The sequence below is a fragment of the Pieris rapae genome, chromosome 16, assembly GCF_905147795.1.
Source record: "Pieris rapae chromosome 16, ilPieRapa1.1, whole genome shotgun sequence".
NCBI lineage: Eukaryota > Metazoa > Arthropoda > Insecta > Lepidoptera > Pieridae > Pieris > Pieris rapae.
The window spans coordinates 1,961,163-1,981,829 of record NC_059524.1 but is presented as its reverse complement, the minus strand read 5'-3'; the positions used below and the strand labels follow the sequence as shown (position 1 = coordinate 1,981,829).

Genomic DNA, 20,667 nt, shown 5'->3' with positions numbered 1-20,667 from the left:
GTGTTAAAAGTACCAACGTTTTACATAAGCAATTCCTTCCAAGTAAGTTCTCCTACCGTTTCCCTTGAATAGTTTACCTACTACTATTATAACCAAAACCTAAGCCACAGCAACGCTTGGCCCAGTCTGCTTATAAAGCCTACGTTTTAGTAAAGCGTATGTTGGGTTTCATAACGCGTGTCACCAGACCTTTCAAAGACAAACATTCAAGCCTATAAGACACAGTGAAGTCCAAGTTGGAGTACGCCTGTCGAAGCTGGATTCCCCATTACGTTATATATCTCGCACAACTGGATTCTGTACAAAATAATTCTTTACCTATTTTAAATTATCGCATGAATGATGGTTGGGCTAAATACCAGGAACTTTTTAAAATAGATTGAGACACTATTAGAAAAATATGCGTACATGAACTAACTTGTTACCATCTTCTTGCACTGATAACATTGAATGTTCCTGTCAGTCTATCTCTACGGTCGAACAGAACCTTCTGACTCCTAGAACCAACATTGGGTTCCACAACCCTCTTCACAGGATGTGTTCCACTTTGAATTCTGCCTCTAATATCAACCGTTTTTCGCACTCCTCTACTGCTTCATTTAAGAATAATGTAAAAATATTAATGTTCCAAGACTTTGTTCATTATTATAGCTACTAGTACATTTATCGTTGTCCTAATTTATAAATTTTGTGCTGTCATGTTTTGTTTGGCTTTGTATTATATTTTTTATCAGTAAAACTTCTTTTGGATATGTCGAATGTATTTATTTTATGTTTTACTTAATTTTTTTACTGTATAGAGATGTATCTGTTTGATTTCTTTAATAAATGAATAAATAAATACATTATTGATACTGTAACAATTCGGGCCAATTTTATTATTAATTTATATCTTGCTCGAGTGTGACAATTTTCCGACCCATGGTTACAGTATGGGATAATTGTTTTTATGTAGAATTTCATCCAAACGAACCGAATACAATATAGCATCATTGTATTCGGTTTATGTCTTGCACCTTGAAAACCCATCGAAAAATCAAGTTTATCAAGTATGTCGCCCCATTTTCCCTCTTTTAGAGGCAAATATAATATAATGGTCACATTGTATCATATAATTTCAAAAAATTAAAAAACGTATGCCAAAAAAATTTGTTCATTTTCGGCGGTATTTGGAACCGTCCAAAAAGTATAGTGTTGATTTTCGTAAACAGCAGCATCACGAACTATGCAGTTTTTCTTTCGCATAACGCATTCGTGTCGGTATGGCGGGCTCTGTCGCACTAGAGAAGTATGGCATGACACTACCGCCTCTTATGGACTGTCGAAAAATACTAGAATTTTTATGGAACAAATCGTTCGACACTCGTAATTAATCCGACGACTTCGACTACCGCCCACGAGTTTGTGCTGGTCAATGAAAAATAAAAATTATGGTATAATTTTTTTTATTGCGTCGCACGAGGCTTCGAACTTTTTTATTAGAAAGACAATACAGAATCATAGCTATTAGATAATCGCTAAAAAATAAACGACATAGTCTGACTTAATTACATTTGTATTATTACCTTACCTTAAATCAAGGTTATACATACTTTATCGGCAAGTTACACTGAAAATGGTTAAGTGGTTTTGACATTATAAAACGTAACATTATAAACGCAACAACAACGCAAACGCCTCCTTTTCAAGGTATGGCATATGCCCTTGTTTTAAAGAATTATTTAAGTTTTTTTTAGATTATCTGTAGAAGAATATGCCTGATTATTTTATAAATAATATTAAATGAAGCAGACTCAAAATTGTTTTTCAAAATGTTATGCAAGGATTATTATACACGACATCCCGGTTAGAAAATATAAAACCCCTACAGTACATATATATTTATTCACAATAGGGTTCTCATAGTTCACAGGCGGCACCGTGAATCGCGTGCGCAGAGTTTATTGATTTACACTCCCTTCCCCCAAACCGCACAACCCAGCACCAACGCACCCCCTCGTTGATTCCACTACCTCACCATTACTGCAGAATATATATACGTATAGAAAATAGTATAGTCGTTTACTATTATCTTGAGATATATAAGAATGAAAATTGTTTCATTGAACCCAGAATTAGATCATTGTCTTAGGTAATAAAAATGACGACTCGAAATTTGTTTGTCAAGTAACCGCTAGCGATCGTCATAAATAATTTAAGAGCACAGTAATCTACAAATGGTCGTAGTTATACAAAAATGTTCCAATCCACATGTCATGCTAAAATGAGTTAAATATACAAATCTGCGTATTTTTACATCTACTACTTGTTTCATTAATCTGTTTCAGGCTTCAAGTGACAGTTTTAGGTATTTTATTTTGATATATACGTATAGAAAATAGTATAGTCGTTTACTATTATCTTGAGATATATAAGAATGAAAATTGTTTCATTGAACCCAGAATTAGATCATTGTCTTAGGTATTAAAAATGACGACTCGAAATTTGTTTGTCAAGTAACCGCTAGCGATCGTCATAAATAATTTAAGAGCACAGTAATCTACAAATGTCTTTGATAAGAACTTTACTTCCATTATCCATATGCTTACGATGTTAGCCGTAATAAATTATTAAAATCAAAGTAAAGTTCATATTCGCTTTACTGCGTCGGCCCACACATAATATACATAATAGTATGGTTTCCAAGCACAGAAACGAGAACAATAATTGGTTATATGAAATATAAGCCTTAGTGCTTTCAAGTTTTGGTTGTATTTCCTTCGTAATTAAAGTAATTTTGTGGTTATTAAAATACGAAATTTATATTTTAATTAAATATTAATACATCAATTAATTTAATATTAAGTAGCTTTAAAGAAGAAAAAGAAGGCCATCAAATTTTAATAAGATACCTATGATACCTATTTGTATTTGGCGCCAGTTTACATTAATACTAATATTTTTTCTAAGCTTCTATCATATATGCTTTTATAAATTTTAATAAAATTTACCAATTAACTTTACTAAAAAATATGCTAATAATTATTAAATTAAAACTAATTGAATAAAAACTAATATTAGAACTTTGTTTATGAATGCAGTCCTAGATACTGCTGTAACTGCTTTGTAAGTTGAATTGTTATTTTCGTTTATATTTATTTACTCGTATCTTTTAGTAAAACATGTGTTCTGAGTGCTGAGCCGTTTCAATTAAAATGTATGTATTCATTCTAATGATTAATATTAAGCTTTCGGCTTTATGCTATTGTTATAAATTTTCATAACGAAAATAAATAATAAATCTGCGTAAACGAAATCACGCGCGCGTTTTGAGTTCATTGACCTTTTTATTAGTTTTACAACCATTAAAAATCAATAATCGAAAATTGGGCAAATCGTGCTATTATAATTTCTATTATCTGTATTTTACGCATTAATTACTTTTTTTATTAAAAAAGTATCAACTATGATAATAATTTAAAGGTTCAATTCTAAAAAAAAAAAAAAATTATATTTAATAAAATATATATATTTAATTATAATATGGCAAAAATATAAAAGTTATATTATTGTGTGACCTATCTTAAACTTCAAAATTAAATAGAGACTAGAGTTTGCGCATGGACTCGTGTCAGCGCGGCGCGGCTAGGCGGGCGCTGTTGCCGCTTCGAGGATCGCGTGGCGTGCCCTATGGTACGCGCACGCGCGCGCATCCGACGCTTTGCGTTGCCCCTGCCGAATAAACACGAATCGCGACGCTAACCATCGATCGATAAGATAAACGCGCAACCCCGCTTCTATGCGCTAAATCAATACCATTTTCATCGATTTTCATAGCCGCAGCCGCCGCACACGGAATTTGAGGGTCGCAAGCGGTGGTTGCGCGCAGTTTACTTGTGTCAAGCTGTAAATCAGTGAACATTTTAATTTATTATACATCTATTGATTTTTTTCAACAAGCTACAGCTAGATCTTCATTAAAACTCAAAAGGTAAATTTTTTTAATTACAATAATATCTATTTATGTATTAATGTCGTACTTTTACACACATTTTGTTCTAAATACTATTGTGGCTAATTAAATGTATACATATTATGTATTTTAACAAACATTTAAAAAAATGTTACTTATTTTAATATTTCTACACTCAAAGAGGTTTTTGACATTGTATACTTATTTATAATAATGAAAAATTATTGCTTAGTGGTTAAGCATACGATTTGTAATCGTAAGATCGTGCGTTTAAGCCCTGACTTTGCACCAATACATTTTTCAATTTGCAATGAATACAAGCTCGTGCGGTGTAAGGAAACATTACACCGCACTCTCATGCATTTTGTAAACCCAAAAATTTACGGCCTGTACAGTTCAAATAAATATTAAACAAATAGATGAAACAGTGTTGTCGCTACAAACGTCGCGCATTTGCATTATTTGTACTTATGCAAAATAAGATTGTTGGCAGCGATAAACAATGTGGATAGTATGCAATGTTATTTATGAAAGAATATATTGGTTATAAATAATTAGTATTGTGTGTTCTCAAAAAAACCTTTTACGGTTGATGTTACTATTATAATTGTATAGGGCCATCGGCTGCCATTTTCGGCATATTGTTAGTCAATCAAATTACTGATGACACTTGACATTTTTGATGATATTGACAAAAATTTGAAATTGATAATAATACTTGAAAGGCATTCTAATGATAAAATATAAAATGAAAAAATAATATGTGTAAATAATAATAAATTGAATATAAACAACTAACAATATTTGATAATTAACGTGCACAACAAACAAAAAAAAACGTGAAAATACGTGATATTAAAAAACAAAAACACATATTTATAATTTGTAAAAAATACTTTCTTACCATCGTTCTGTTTCAATCTAAAACTTTGTTACAATACCTTTAAACAGTAAAAACTTCGACGATGAATTTTCAAATTATACTCCACATAATAAACAAACATAGCTCTTTGTAACGTATGTTTTTAAATTCATCGAGTATGCTCGCGCATGCGCAAAACATACGATCTACTCATACTACGAAAAATGCGAGTAACGAAATATATTTGCGTGTAACGTTTCGTTACTCGGTACTAGATGGCGTACTTGTTACTAAGAACCGAATACATACGGTTTGCTACGCGCGCCAATGTGTTCGTTGGAGCGCCTGGAGCGCGGAGCGGTCGGTTCCGACGGGTGTCGAGTTTTTTACCCTGCATCAGTCGTGGCACGCGCGCCAGTTGTGACGGATATATCGTATTTTTTGTGTTTGTTGCGCTCCCCATTATGGATAACCAAAGTTGCCGAAAATTAATACGACTGTATGGTACAAAAGAACTACTGTGGAATAGCAAAAGTTCTTCGTATCATAATAAATCGCTTAGAGAAGAGGCTTGGAGAGAAATCAGTAGTGAAATGGGAGTCCCTATGCCGGAATTAAAGAAAAAAATGACTGTGCTCCTATCATCGTACAGAAGAGAAAAATGGAGAATATCTAAAAGCCAAATCACTGGTTCTGGTAATTATTAGATATACAGATTTGAAATTAAAACTGTTACTTAACTCAAAATGACGGTTTTTTAGATTTAGCTGATTTTTGTTTTGAAATATTTGTAGGATTATAGAATTTATATTTATGTTTTCTAACCGAAACATAAATATAAATTCACATATACATTATTACAAGCTTTCTATTAACTTGTAAGCTATGTATTTTTATCCGGGTGGAATCTTGCAACTTAATATTGAACCAGTTATCTTCAATCGATTAAGCTGAAATTTTGTATACACACTTTGTTTAGATGACAATGCAATGTTTATCTATGACTATGTTATTATGTTATTCTAAAATCTAAATCCAATATGGCGGATTACCTAGACGGCGGACTGGTATTTATTTCTGCACTACCGCAAATCGCAATATGGAATATGGATATTAAATAAGCTTACTAAGTAGAATACTACAAATAGTATGATATCACATTAAACCAAATGTGGCGGATTTACATCTTTTTAGGTCACTTAAATAAAAGCTACTTTTAGTTCTTGTAAAGTTCTTTTTCCAGTTAATTTATTAATATTTTATTGGTTGATTGTTCACAGGTCGGGACAGTATTTACGTATCAAAATGGTTTGGTTATGACGACTTCAGTTTTATGCAAGACAAGTGTACACCAAGTGTTGAAGCCGGGTACCCATTCTTTTCACCATTGGCTTTATCCAGTTTTTCAAGTAATAAAAATCATCTGTCGATATTCTTGTGAAGTTTTTTATTGTGTCTTCTACCTCTTCGAACTGTATATCTCTTAGGATGTTGGTGATTAACATTTGTTGTAAATAAAAAAATATTCTTAATCTTTTGCAGATGCAGTGAACTAGAGAAAGAAACATTAAATATGACATCGACTGACACATATCAGTTAAAATGGCATTCTCACAGCTCCCATTTAAATGGTTCAGTGGCATCGTTGCTACGCTCGGAGCGTTTTACGGACGTTGTACTTTGTACCATGGATGGGTCTCAGATACCGGCCCACAAATTCATCCTCAGCTCATGCAGCGTCTACTTCAGTAATCTCTTCGAAGGACAACGTTCTGTGACGCGTATGGGGGGAATACTGTATGTAGTACTGCCATCAGAGATATCCACAAAAGCCTTAAAGATTCTCGTAGAGTACATGTATAAAGGTATATAATTTTATTTTAATGTTTGTTTAATTAATAATTAGAAAAAAAATAATAAATGAATTGCAGAACAAATACTTGTAAATTAATAAACACAATCAGGATCTACAATAGTTTTACTAATTTAAACTTCATAAAATATATTAATTTAATATAATTATCTATTTTTAATATTAATATTTGCAGGTGAAACCACAGTCTCTAATGAAGTGTTAGACATAGTATTAAAAGCAGGAGAAGTACTCAAAATTAGGGGATTATGGCGTCAGACAGATGAGATTGGAGGTGATTCTACACCTGCTGAGAAGACCACCACTAGCCCATCATCTGCTAAGCAAACTGAGAAAACAAAAGAAGTTTCCAAAATAGCCTTAAAAAAAGATGATAAAATTCTCAAAACGTTTAATCCAATACAGGGCCAGGGTGGGAGGTGTGTAATTTTTTTATGTACTATAATATATATCTTTATATTGTTACATAACTTGAAAAAGTACATTTATAATACATTATTATATAGTTTTAGTTGCTTTGTAATATTTAATAACTTATTTTTGTTATATTGAAAAAAATCATGATATATCTGCTACAAACAGTAAGAAATATACCTTGTGCAATAATTTTCAGACCAATGTTTATTGGCCCCCCAAAGTTGGTTTTCATCAAAACAAGTGATGGGACTACTCAAGCAGCTATAAGACCTGGCGTACCAGGAACCAAAGGTCAGACTATACTTGTGACCCCAGCTCCAGCTAACACGGAAACCACTACATCCACAATCACAATGCCCACACCAACTATCAGTTTGGCTATAGATGATGCCGAAGAAGGAATTCCAGCTAGGGTTGTAAAAAGAAATGTGGCAGAAAAGAAATATGGAAAGAAACAAAAGGTGGAGCCTTTGGAAGAAATTAAGGATGATGATGCAGGCTCTGTTACTTCAAGTAAGCTCTTTTTAAAATGTTAATAAGACCGGGTTACTTCATTAGCGGAGGGTAACCAAGGCACCTTTGAGGCCACCAACAAAAGAGGCCGCTATAAAAGTGACTTAAAATTTCTTTTTAATTCCGAATAGTAAACAACTTTTCCTTTGGAATATTTTATATGTTTCTTAATAAGTAAATAATCTTAGTTTAACAATGATTGAAAAACTTGACTGAATTTTTTCTTATTTGACATCTTCAAGTTTAAAATATTTCAGACCTATAATGATGTTTTATATTTTTATGCAATACAAATAATTCAATTTTATTTTTCAATGACCAAATTTAAAAATATTTACAGAGAAATCAAGTCAAAGTAATTCGGCTGTAGAAGTCCATGTGAAAGAAGAGCCAGAATGGGATGCAAGCAGCATTGAGGAAGAAGAGAGGTCCATAGCAGAGATGTTCCAAGCCGAGATGAGTGTAAAGTCGGAGCCATGTGATGATGTAGATGTTGAGGAAGAGGGACTGGTAGGATTATTTATTATTACCGTATTTCATAACTTTTTTGAAATATATAAATAAAAATAGTGTTTCTAACTAAATAACTAAATTTCTAATGTTTTTTCATACAGAAAAAAACCTAACTACTTTTTATGTCTAGGCACCAGTTTCTTGAACGTTTATTATTTCTAATAGGAAAGTAGGTGATCATCATAATACAATGTCATTTAACATGCATACATAGACAATTCCAAACCTATGATTCTCGGTGCATAAACAAATTTTCTATACTGAATTTTTTTTTCTCCTATCGCTTCTCGTAGGCTTTAGAAATCAAACACGAGTTATTTTGTATTTAATAATTTAATGAATAAAACAGGTCCAGAATATGTCTCTTGCAAAGACTTAAAAAAAAATTAATTTCAGCTCTACAGTCCACTGTCATGTGAGCTTTGCGCTGAAGTGTTCTCGGTTCCCGCTGCATGGGTCAGGCATGTGCAGCATCATGCAGACAATGATCATCATCATGCTCGGAAAAGGAAGCGACAATCAGATGTTAGTGAGATTTTATTATGATTTAATACTTTAATTTGAAATGCTTATGATATATGTAATCCATTTATCTGCTTTAACATTAATTAAGCAACAATAGGAACGAAGAGAAGAAGAGAAGGAAGAGCCAAAATTTAATTTGAAAAAAAAAATTTTTTTAATTTCGAACACGAAAGGTCTAACAAAACATAGATTTAAAAAAATACTTAATAGACGTTTAGAGAAGAGAAGATGTAATTAGACTTGAAGAAAATAATTTCTAACGTTGGACTTGTGATTGAATCAGGCATGATGTTCATTGGAACATTAGCCAGAGCCATGCAGTATAATCCATAAAGAGAGAACACATCAGATTATGACTATACTCTGATTTTTAATTCCATAGAATTCTGACAGCTATCATTTTTTGACATGTCAGAGATTACAAACCTTCTTGGCTGGGCACATTTTTCAATTTCAATATGAGTCTGAACATCTGCGTCTATACATACATTTTATTTGCTAATGTCTCCATTTTATTGTGCTCCACATTAAAAGAGGTTTCACGGTGAGCAATAATTACGTCCCTTTTCATCACAAACAGTGAAAAACGCGCATATAATAAGAGTACTTTTTTTTAAAGGTTTGAAATCAAACTCAAAACGAAAAATAAATTTCAGAGCGACGACACAGAAGAAACGACAGCTTTACTCCGCTGTGACCTTTGCCAGAAACATTTCCCGAACCCAGCCGAATGGGTGAGACACGTACAAAGCTCGCACACTGAGACAGGTGATTATAAAATCATATATTTTTTACGATTTACCTATGGAATATCATAATATGGCAACGTTTTTATATACAATATTCTAAAAGTGTAAAAGCACAAATAAAAAAGTTAATTGTTATTTAAATATGTAGAAACTATGGCTAGCTTTATCAAAAAACAATATATTAATAATTTAATACAACATGGCTGAAATCTGATTGTTATGTGGCCAATTCTTGACACTAATGATAATCACTTCAGTTATGTTTAACATGTGTTGCCACCTTACATTTATTTTTGTCCGTAATAAATTAAATGGTAATATAATTAATAAGATAGCAAAATCAGTTAGTGTTGCCATTTTACATTGATTAATGTAATTAATTTTCGTAAACGGTAACATCTCCCAGTGTTGCCATATTACACTGAATACTGCTAGTAATGAATAAGATGGCAACACTGGCCCGAGTGGTCCTAAAGCGTCGGATGTTGGGTTGTCCAGAATTGGCCTTATCAAACAACAGTGAACCACCAAAACGTCACAATCGTTTCACAGACGGCGAGCAAAACAAGAAATGCGAACAATGCAACAAGATGTTCCCGTCGCATGCCTCCATGCTCATACACTTGCGCACGCACACGGGTTCGTATATTTATTATTCATTCATTATCTTTTTTTTTCAATTTACTTAACCTTTTCCTGGCACGGAAGAGACTTTATTATGTACATGTATGTACTTTAATATGCTGGGACTATATTCCATGGGATGCTTTTTGCATTTTCTGCCTTGGAACATAAATTTTCTTAAGTTCCCGTCCCTTTGTAAAATAGACTATATTATTATTTTAATGTAAGAAATTGCTGTTGTTTTTAATATTACTATATAAAATAAGTCTTCAATAAATATAACATTACTAATAAACTTTATAATTCTTTAACAAACAAACTTATAAACACGTTCACGTGTACTGGAATTTCTTACATCACGTCGGTATGAGAAATTTGTGCTATAGTATATTTATAAATAATACTATAGTATAAATTCAAACGATATCTTCGCACTTCTGAAGTATCATTTTTAATTCCGTAGAATTCTGAAATTTCATAGCAATATAAGTGTTGTTACTAAAAAAGTTTTCCACCGAAAAACAAATTTTGGACAAATGTGGGCTATAAAAAATAAAATCCTACGTATTTTTTTATGATTTATAAAAAGGTAAATATAAAAATTTACTTACTCAGGGACCACAAACAACTGAATACAAGGTGAATACAAACAATTTATTGAATTAACTTTAATTACTTTATTCTATTATTTAGCTGGCATGACTGCCTACTAATTCCGGTTTAAGTAAACCTTAAAAAAAAGGAATTTATCTTTACTTCTGCGTTTTTACTGTTTGTGAAGAAAAAGGACGTAATTATCACTCGCCCTAAAACGAATGGTGATTGGATACATTCATTTAGAAATATAATGTACGTATAGTATATGTTCAGACTCGCATTGAAATTGAAAAATGTGTCCGGCCAAAAAGGTTTGCAATATCTGACAGGTCATAAAATGATAGTTGTCAGAATTCTACGCGATTCAAAATCAGATTAAAGATTTATTATAAACATTATAAAAAATAATTCCGCTGTTTTTTCCGTATTTTTATTTTAAATGCGATATTTTGACTTAACGTCAACTAAAACATTGTTATAATTGAAGTTATACTTCTTTTGGCGCGATGGAAAAAATGATGAGAGTGAATTTTCACGATCCGCGCGCACACCGACACCTGAATTTTACATCGTAAAGTTCTAGGTGGCATGAAAATCGATAACTATGTTCAAGTTGTAAATTCTAGTATTTTTATTTTTAGAACTCGTGTTTTGTAACAGTACAATTAAACAGTGTGAATAAATAAATATTATTTTGGTGTTTTTATTAAATCAACTTCATATACGACGGTGATAGTATTTACTAATAATTTATTAGTATATCTATATATATTGAATATAAGTGATAAAATGAATACATTTACCTGATTTGAATAAACTGTTTTGAGTGCATTTATAGATTTGAGGTTAATTGTCGGTATGTATATTTCATTTACATCGTTAATTAAAAATTATTACATTATTATCTAAAAATAAACGTTTTGTTTTATTTCTGGTATGCAAACAGAGAAATCTGGACAAATTTTATGTATTTTATAAAAAATAATAATTAATTTGAGTGTTTAAACCATCTTTGATCTCAATTATTAGTTAAAATTTGATTTATTGATATTTTAACTATTTTTCATACTCTTGTTATAAAAAACAAATTTTATTAAATAACTCTAAAAACAACGAGCACTCGGCTTAACATGCTATTTACCTACATAAACATATATTTTCAATTTATTAAAGTAGTAGTTGAAATAATCAAAAACAAATTCTGATAAATAAACTTAAATAAATATTTAATAAATAAATTTAAAATTCAAAAAAACTTAAATAGAACATATAAATAATTTTCTATTCTAATTCGTATCTTTCTATGATCTTTCTCAGGTTTCTTTGAAACTAATAATACTTACTACATAATTAAATTTCAATTTCTGTTTTAGTTTCCGAGATGTGTGAAGATATTACTAAAAGAAATGCACGAAACTGTAAAAAATATCGTTTACGAAAAAAATCTGCAAATCCAAATCAGAGGGTAGTAATAAAAAAAACTAACTCTGAAAAGTGTCGACAGTATAGACAACGAAAAAAATTGCTTGCACAACAAGTACAATCAAATAACGAAGCTATTTATATACCATCAAACTCAAGTTTGCAAATGACGTTAGAACCTCAGCTTATTACCACAGGTAAAATAAATAAAAAATAATTATATAATTATAAAAAAGAGTGTGTGTATGTACAGGTGTTAGAAGTTATAATTCTTTGGCGTATGGAAAAAATAAATAAGATGCAGTAGAGATTAACGATAAATATTAAAATTAATGAAAAAGAGTTTATTTAAATAAATTTATTTTTTAGTAAATGCTATACCGTCTTATGAAATTTATTTAAAAACACTAAAATAATATTTATTTATTCACACTGTTTAATTGTACTTACTGTTACGAAACACGTGTTCTAAAATTAAAAATTCCAGAATATACAACTTGAACATTGTTATCGATTTCCACCTAGACCTAACTTTACGATGTCGAATTTAGGTGTTGGTGTGGGCGCGCATCGTAAGAATTCACATTCTCATAATTTTTCTCCATTGCGCCAAAAGACGTATAACTTCAATTAAATTTTTCAATTCTAATTTTCTGAATTTAGTTTAATTATGTTACATTTAATTATTTAATATAATATTGATTATTAAAAATATTACAATACAATACCACTTATAATATGGAGAAGTACGTTGATCATAATTTTCACTCACTTCTAGATTCAACGTCGTCCACTACACAACACTCACGACTGCATTACTGTGCAAGGTGAAGTCGTTTAAAACAGATTACAGGCAATTTTAATATTAACTTTGGAAGTATAGATGTCATAATAATTGAAGATTTACGTCAGTTACCACCTGTTAGAACTACCCCAACTTTGGTATTGTTGTACCTGTATTGTGGCGTCGAATGAAATGTTATGAACTCGAGGAAGTAATGAGATAAGCAAATCAACAGTTCTCTAAAGTTTTAACTAAAATTGGAAATGGTGAACAACTTCACGATGTCGAGTTAAACTTATTAGAATCACGTTTTGTAACTATTCTTAGTTGAAAGTAAATGTCCACATGGGATCCGATTGAAATAAAAGAAACAGTAACAAGATATAATAGTAAAATTTTAAATCTTCCACGAGAAAAGACGATCTCAATAGCGAGAAGTATTCACGGGTTTTACTTCGGCAGAGCAAAATATTTCTTTCCGTCAAAAACTACACAAAATGTCAGAATTTAATACTGGAGGGTTATTTTACGAAACTGTATTCGTGGTAATCGTCACTACATGAACAACAAATATAGACATGTCTGATGGCTTAGCAAAAGGGGCTGTTGGTAGGATAGCATTAGAATATAATGATGATAGAGACGAACTCATTGAAGATTGGTCAAAAAAATCGAAGAGAAGTCCCTTGAAAAGTAGCTGCGCATCAAATTAGTAATACAGCAGTGCCTATTTGCCTACCTATTTATTTATTTCGTAATCCTACAGCTAACATAAATTATATATAAAATTACAAACAAATACACAAAATATAACCAAACATGGAATACATCATACATTTTACTGCAAAAATGCTCAAAGATTTACAAAAGGGAACAAACGAAAAGTATTCAATACATTTAACTAAGCCTAATTTGGCTGTTTTTTGTGATGGTGTAGAAGTGAGGGTATGCACGTGATGGTGTGGTATTCATAAGTCGCAAAGGAGTACATACCCTGAAATTGTCTATGAAAATGTTAAAAAACATCCCTCATTATTAGTTTATGTCGCTTTATCACGATACAAGAGACAATGATAAAATATTTTTTCATGGACGAATCTTCAACTGCAGTCGTGTAGTCTTGTTCTTTCGCGAATTTTGTAAACGTTTTTGACATTCATAAGCTGCCCTAAGTCGCATCTAATGGTAGGTTTACACGCTTGCCAAGCCTTGGCAAACTGCAAACTGTGCCAAGCCTCCACAAATCTCGTTTGGCGTTTGGATGGCGTTTACACGCTTGTGAATGCGTCAGTCTGCAATATACATCCAAGCATGGCGGACACCGAACTTGTGACGGCTATTACATTTGGTTTAACGTACTTTGAAACATCATCAAACCATAATATCATATTATGATATGATCTTTTTTTACATGGGATTCCAGATACATGGTTCCATTTGGTAATGTTCCAGAAACGAAAGACTCTCCTCATTAAAATAAAATAAAATAAATAGATCACAATGGCTTCTAAACGCGGACCAACTTGTAAATGCATCGCAAGCGCTTGCCGCAAACGCCCTTTGATCTGCGTTAAAAAACCGACACTCGACTGGATCGGAAGCAAGCCGGCACAAGCCCACGCAAGCCAAGCCAAACGCCCGGTTTACATGCTTGCGATTGTCGATGCCAAACCTACCATAAACTGAATAAACCAATTCAGTTTCAACGACACTGCATGGCAACGGCAGTATTACATAAAATACACGTGTACATTAAATACACTATTATTTACAAGATACTTATCTACAGTTTTTACAAACCTTTTGTTACTCACGTGCCTATGAAGGTACTACGAGAAGAATCGACGAACATAAAATAGTTTATTTGAAATATTTATTAATGTATTTGATTCATTGCCTTAATTATTGTAAATTTTTACTGTGTTGTTATTTTTACGTTAATAAAACCATTTTTATTTAAAAAAAATCTTTTTGATTAATTTTAATATTTCGTTAATCACTAGTGCATTTTAGTTATTTTTTCCATACGCCAAAGAAGAATGACTTCTAACGCATGTACATAAGTACACACACTCTATTTAATTATTGTATTACTTGTGTTAATATATTAAAACGCATTATGCATAGAAACATCTTAAATTTTGGACTTAATTTATAACATAAAAACTTTTTTAGTATGTATTAATTAATTAATAAATTTAAAAAAAAATCCTTAAAAGCTGCTGCTGTATCAGCTTAAAAAATCAGTCTTTCCCGGTTTAACTTACTTCTTTCTTTTCATCATAGCAAAACCACAATTTCACAGAAAGAGATGAAACAACTTTCTATAAAAGGCCAATTATACTGATTTATTATAATAAAATGTATTTAATAAAATAAATTTAAAATTTGACAGGTGAACGCCCATTCGTATGCGGGCTCTGCAACAAAGGCTTCAACGTGAAATCCAACCTGTTGCGTCACCTGCGTACATTACACGACCAAGTGGTGAGCCCCACTCAGCTCGATGAAGCTGGACCTTCAGAGCTGAAGAAGGAGACCTGAGCCAGGGGAGGAGGGGCAGGTAAATTAACATTATGGTCTTAAACATCTTTTTATATCTTATATATAAAATTCTTGTTTGGTTAGTAACCGAACTCCTCCGAAACGGCTTGACCGATTCTCATGAAATTTTGTGTGCCTATTGGGTAGGTCTGAGAATCGAACAACATCTATTTTTCATCCCCCTAAATGTTAAGGGTGGTCCACCCCTAAATTTTTTTATTTTATTTTTTAGACAATTTTTTTCGTTTTTATTTTTTTACGATACACCATACAAAAATACATGCAACCCTAAATTTTCACCCCTCTACAATCATCCCTTATGTTTTTTTTTGTTAATTATAAACTTTAATTTTTTGGCACAAAAACATGGCAAAACAACGTTTGCCGGGTCAGCTAGTGTAATATAAAAAAAATATTAATAAAATTGTTGGGAGATTTAAAATATATAATAATCATATTGGTCATTCAGTAAAATAATGCTCCATTTGAATCGATAATAAATTTCGAATTGATAACCTCCTCTTTTGTGTTGAAGTCGGTTAATAAACACGCGTATGACAGGCAGAGGTCGCGGACGTCCGCCGCGTTCGGCGCTGAGCTCAGGCCGCAAAGGCGGCGTGGGCCGAGGCGACGCCGGCGCACTTCGCAAGCAGAGCTACTCGCTCTTCCTCAAGCAGCGAGCCGTTCTCTTCTCCGCCAAGAAGTGGAAATAGCACCGCTAGTACCGTGAGACGCTCATTTCATTTCGTACATTAATATTTTGTTTTAAATTAAACTACTAATCATAGTCAAAGTATGCTTATTCAACTCCATTTAAATTTATTCACAACTTCAAGAAAAACTGTCTTATTCATATCTGTGATTGCATCTGATGATGTGACACTATTAATTGAATTAATAGATTGTGTATCAACTTTTTATGAGTACTGTAATGTTTTTTTTAATCCATTTAGGATACAATACATACTGAGAATTTTAAAGCAAATAATGCACTTTGGTAAAATCGAAACGATTTTTAATTGTACTGTACTTAATCGTGAGTGTCTCAAGGTAAAAGCGGGAATTAACTGCCCCTCCTCCCTTTTAATTTTAAGAGTAAATTATTTTTATATCTAGTCTACTAGATCTCATTTCTTTGACAAGTAGTCATTTGAATATAGTTTTAGGTAAACATTGGTTTTAATATAATATCCAAAGAATTGTTTTGTTGTTGAACGAATGTCAACTGTTTTTTTAAATTTATGAGACAATTGCATAATATTTTAAGTGATAAGTGACATTTAGATTTTAATTTCGTCATAGGGACATTAATTTTATTGAAGAAACTTATTTTATGTTCTTACATTCCTATGTGTGGTACTTAATTTAATACTCATGTTTAACATGTATTTGTACTATTTTATAAAATAGCGAAGAGAAATAAAAGTCAGATATTACAAAAATTGTTTTATTATCATAGACAATAGGCACTGCGGTATTGATATCTTAGTACTATTGAATCAGGTTCACAAAGTAGATTATAAAAGAGGAAATCAGTTTTCATTTAATATGAATTAACTTTGTGAATTATATGATTTGTATTAGAAGTGGAATGACAGCGTTATCAGCCTTGAACATGATGGTCGTCTAGTTATCATCTTCCTCAATCTTAGGAGCTAAGTAGTAACGGATATGTCCAATATCTGGGATACGGTATTCCACAACTAAGGGTACATCGGCTGACATTGATAGTTGTACCTGTAAGGAAATAATAAAAATTCATACTAAATTTTATTCACAGCAGTGTGTAGTGAAATAAGCATTCTTTTTTTTTACTTTCAACCTTATAATTGTGTGTAAATCACACCTGTGGAGCAATGGAATTGCTATAAGAGTACAAAACAAAATCAAATATTGTAAGGAAACAGGCAACTTAAGCAGATAATATTGGATTATAAGTCATCCTTAGTGCTAAGTCACATTTCTGAATGTCACCCTAAGACTCATTAATGTCTATACTGTGTATAGAATTCCACTTATAGCTGTATAATTTGAATAACCTGTTTGTCTTAAAAGATCAATGTGACAACCCTATCCATTGAAGGATTTAAAGAGGACTTTTCTCCTTTGAGTAGATACTTAATTAACATAGTTACCTGAGGACTGAGTGAAGTAGCCTTTGTGAAATAATTGAGGTATTGACAAGCAAAGGTAAGTGTGACAGGCTCATCCATTTCTATAATGACAGCTTCGTCTTCCTTGTCTATGGATGCTGTCTGAGCTAACTTTATGTTAGCAGAACCAATGTCACCACTTGTTGAGAACTTTACACCTGTAAATAAAATAAATTTTGTTAAGTACTAAGGCTTGACCACCAATTTGCCATTAAAAAAACGCAGAACTCTTGCTTAAACTTTATACAGCATATTGGCTCAATATAAGAATATTATACATGTTGATAAATCATAAAAACATTTTACAAACCTTCTTTGGTGCATGAGATAACAATGGATTCTCCAAACTGTGAGAGATCTCGACACATGCGTGCAAACTCTGCACTGGGCATACGAATTGTGCAACTATATTCTGTCTCAGGTATACCTGTAGAAAAATAATTTAAAAAACAATTAATTATACCAAAGCTGTGCAAATGTACTGAAAGGATATTTCCCTCTTATATGTATATACATATTTAAAGCAAAACAAATATACCTAAATGCTCTAGATCCAGATTCATTAGTTTCATTTCATAGTCAGAAACTTTTTCTTGGTTTGGACTTTCAAAGACAAATGTAACTGTGTCAGCATTGTCTTGGGCCTTCATAGTAACTGTATCTTTGTCCCCAGCACATTTTAAGATCTTTGTCATACTGCAACATAATATTTATTTATACATATTATGTATATGCCAAACACAATTTTAAATACACTTAAAAAGATTGAGATCCTTGTTAGATAATGAGGGCATAAAGAATATCATTTTATTACAATGTTAGGGAATAAAGAAGTTACTTGATTTATTTAATCCCTTTAATTACTTTAAGAAACTCTGATTATGAAAAGAAATGTTATGTTTTGTCTTTTCATAAACTTACCTACAAATCTCTATTTTGCAATAAAATGTGCTGCCCGTTAAGCAACACTTAAATATACTAGTTAAGTTGTAATGTTTACAAACAATTACATATACCAATTTCTTATATTTAAGAACTTTTATTCTATTTCAGGGCCAGTTGCTATATTTTAAATGTAAATAAAATCTTCATCAATTATGAGCTTCATTTAAAAGTAAAAAACGTAAATGCATACATTCTAAAAATATTTTGTTAAACATACCTGCCAAGATTCATGCCCATTGTTACATTTCTATCACACCGGTACTTGTCGAATCCATCTGCCCTTAATAATAGTGATACTAATGCGACATGAGAGTTGTCCATTGCCTGTAAAATAACAATGATTATGCAAATAAAATATTTGCTTCAAAGGCAACTTAACTTTGTTGCTTGCAATTTGTATAGGAATACAAACATCTAACCACTATTTTAGCCATAAATGGCTAATAAATAAATAGTAAAAATTAAACAACCACATTAGATGGCGCTTCTAAAATTTGTAGATTATGTATTTAAATCTTAAGATTAATTTGATTGTACATATTTTAAACCGGTGCATACCTGCAATTGGATTCCATTGTCATCGCAGTCAAATGTCGCCTGAGTGAGAAGATCTTTGATTGCTTCTAAGACTTTCTTCAAAATAGAGCTTTTAAGTAAGCGTGCTTCGAACATTTTGTTTCTGTAATAGAAGAAATGTTGTTTAAGTCGTAATTTCACAACGCGGTAATGGACGTGTAACTAAAGGCGTAACGGAAAATGCAAGAAAGTTTGGTAAAAGTTTTTTACCACTACACTATAAACCACTTTTAACAAATACTTACGTCTATTGTTAAACTTTATAATCTTAAAATATCAATAGCTACTGAGAATGAATAATTCCAACTAGAGTCGCTGGTCGCTTACAAATTACAAAACGAATGCCAGAAATGTGCAAGAGCCAAGATGCCGGATTTTGCTGACAGCGGGAAAAAAATACCGCGAAAATCATAAATTGACAGATAATCAAATATGTCACTGTCATTAGCTATTTGATTGATTAAAAATATGCTACTTTACGGCACCCCATAGCCTCAAACAAATAACATCAACCGTAAAAGTTGTTGTGTTTTTTTTTTAATTTTAACCCGGCTAAAAACACACTAAATATAAATATAAATTGCATTGCATATTATCCACATATTACATCGCTGTCAACAATCTTATTTTGCAATAAGTACCAATAATACAAAAGCACTACACCTCTGCTTCATCTCTTTGCGATATGTATTTTTGATATTTTTATACCTTATACAGGTCGTAAATTTTTGGATTTACGAAATGCCAAACACCAATACAGCGAAAATTGTATTGGTTCAAAATCTGGGCTTAACGGCACAATCTTACGATTAACAATAGTTCGCTTATTCTTCAAGCTTAGTTCGCTTCTTTTCAACATAATATATGTTATACATATATTAGATGTAAAACGTCTTTAAAAAATGTATACATTTAATTAGACACAATGGTATTTATATAAATGTGTGTATAAATACGACATAAATAGATATAATTGTAATGGAAAAAAAAGTTTTATTGAAGATCTAGCTGATTTAGCTAGTTTAAAAAAATCAATAGGTGTAACATTTATTCAAATCTTCACTGGTTTACAGCGTGACTGCGCGCAACCACCGCTTGCGAGCCTCAAATTGTGTGCGGCTGCTGCGGAATCAATCTTGGTTTGATCCATATGAATGGTGGGGTACAATAAATTGTAAACCAGACGGGACTTACTAACTACTGAAAGTCTTGAGGGGTGTAGTGTGCAACCCGAGTGTACTCAAAGAACTGGGTTTATTAGTACCTATGGGATATGTGCGACGGCGAAGGCCTAGATTATTTGCGATACCAGAGGCAAGAACCAGTCTGTTGCACAGATCCCCGTTATCCAGGACGTTGCGCCTACTGAATGCTGGTTCCGACACTATCGACATATTTGTATGTTCGCAGAGTGAATTCACAGTAGCGATATTGTGTATATTTTGTGTTTCATTTTTATGTACTTTATTATATTTTATTAAATGTTTCTCGACATCGTATTAGCATAGGCTGTAAGGTGTGTATTTCTGAAATAAATAAAAATAAATATCTAAAGTTCGATATACAATCTTCATACCAATATTAAAAAATCTGCTATCCGACTGTTTATTCGACGAAA

General features: G+C 31.9%; 2 protein-coding genes across 10 annotated transcripts; one reads left to right on the top strand and one right to left on the bottom strand.

Moving 5' to 3' along the window:
• The first annotated feature begins 3,657 nt into the window (after window positions 1–3,657).
• LOC111000580 (zinc finger and BTB domain-containing protein 17) lies at window positions 3,658–16,810 on the top strand. 9 transcript variants are annotated; one of them, XM_022270077.2, is made up of 12 exons: window positions 3,658–3,970; window positions 6,095–6,182; window positions 6,357–6,679; window positions 6,863–7,106; window positions 7,301–7,617; window positions 7,958–8,127; window positions 8,527–8,655; window positions 9,312–9,423; window positions 9,903–10,043; window positions 11,999–12,244; window positions 15,227–15,394; window positions 15,937–16,810. In XM_022270077.2, the coding sequence occupies exons 2-11, from the start codon at window positions 6,148–6,150 to the stop codon at window positions 15,373–15,375; spliced, it is 1,866 nt and encodes a 621-aa protein (XP_022125769.2). In that variant the 5' UTR covers window positions 3,658–3,970; window positions 6,095–6,147; the 3' UTR covers window positions 15,376–15,394; window positions 15,937–16,810. The 9 variants fall into 9 exon arrangements, with proteins under 9 accessions (XP_022125769.2, XP_022125775.2, XP_022125765.2 ...); XM_022270073.2 differs by lacking the exon at window positions 3,658–3,970 and adding an exon at window positions 5,112–5,510; XM_022270074.2 differs by lacking the exon at window positions 3,658–3,970 and adding an exon at window positions 5,113–5,510 and having other exon boundaries at window positions 9,957–10,043.
• Window positions 16,809–19,450, bottom strand: LOC111000576 (proliferating cell nuclear antigen). The gene is made up of 7 exons (XM_022270067.2): window positions 19,295–19,450; window positions 19,032–19,152; window positions 18,691–18,797; window positions 18,067–18,224; window positions 17,839–17,955; window positions 17,511–17,686; window positions 16,809–17,112 (listed from the first exon to the last, which is right to left on the bottom strand). The coding sequence occupies exons 2-7, from the start codon at window positions 19,143–19,145 to the stop codon at window positions 17,002–17,004; spliced, it is 783 nt and encodes a 260-aa protein (XP_022125759.1). The 5' UTR covers window positions 19,146–19,152; window positions 19,295–19,450; the 3' UTR covers window positions 16,809–17,001.
• Window positions 19,451–20,667: the final 1,217 nt, after the last annotated feature.

Bases quoted from the DNA above. Each gene is read 5' to 3' on its own strand.
- LOC111000576 (XM_022270067.2), bottom strand. From the start codon at position 19,145: ATGTTCGAAGCACGCTTACTTAAAAGCTCTATTTTGAAGAAAGTCTTA. The intron at 17,956-18,066 runs GTATATTTGTTT...ATTTTTCTACAG, and splicing joins TCTGGATCTAGAGCATTTAG to GTATACCTGAGACAGAATAT. The intron at 17,113-17,510 runs GTAACTATGTTA...ATTTCCTTACAG, and splicing joins CTACTTCACTCAGTCCTCAG to GTACAACTATCAATGTCAGC.
- LOC111000580 (XM_022270073.2), top strand. From the start codon at position 5,279: ATGGATAACCAAAGTTGCCGAAAATTAATACGACTGTATGGTACAAAA. The intron at 6,680-6,862 runs GTATATAATTTT...TAATATTTGCAG, and splicing joins CGTAGAGTACATGTATAAAG to GTGAAACCACAGTCTCTAAT. The intron at 7,107-7,300 runs GTGTGTAATTTT...AATAATTTTCAG, and splicing joins ATACAGGGCCAGGGTGGGAG to ACCAATGTTTATTGGCCCCC.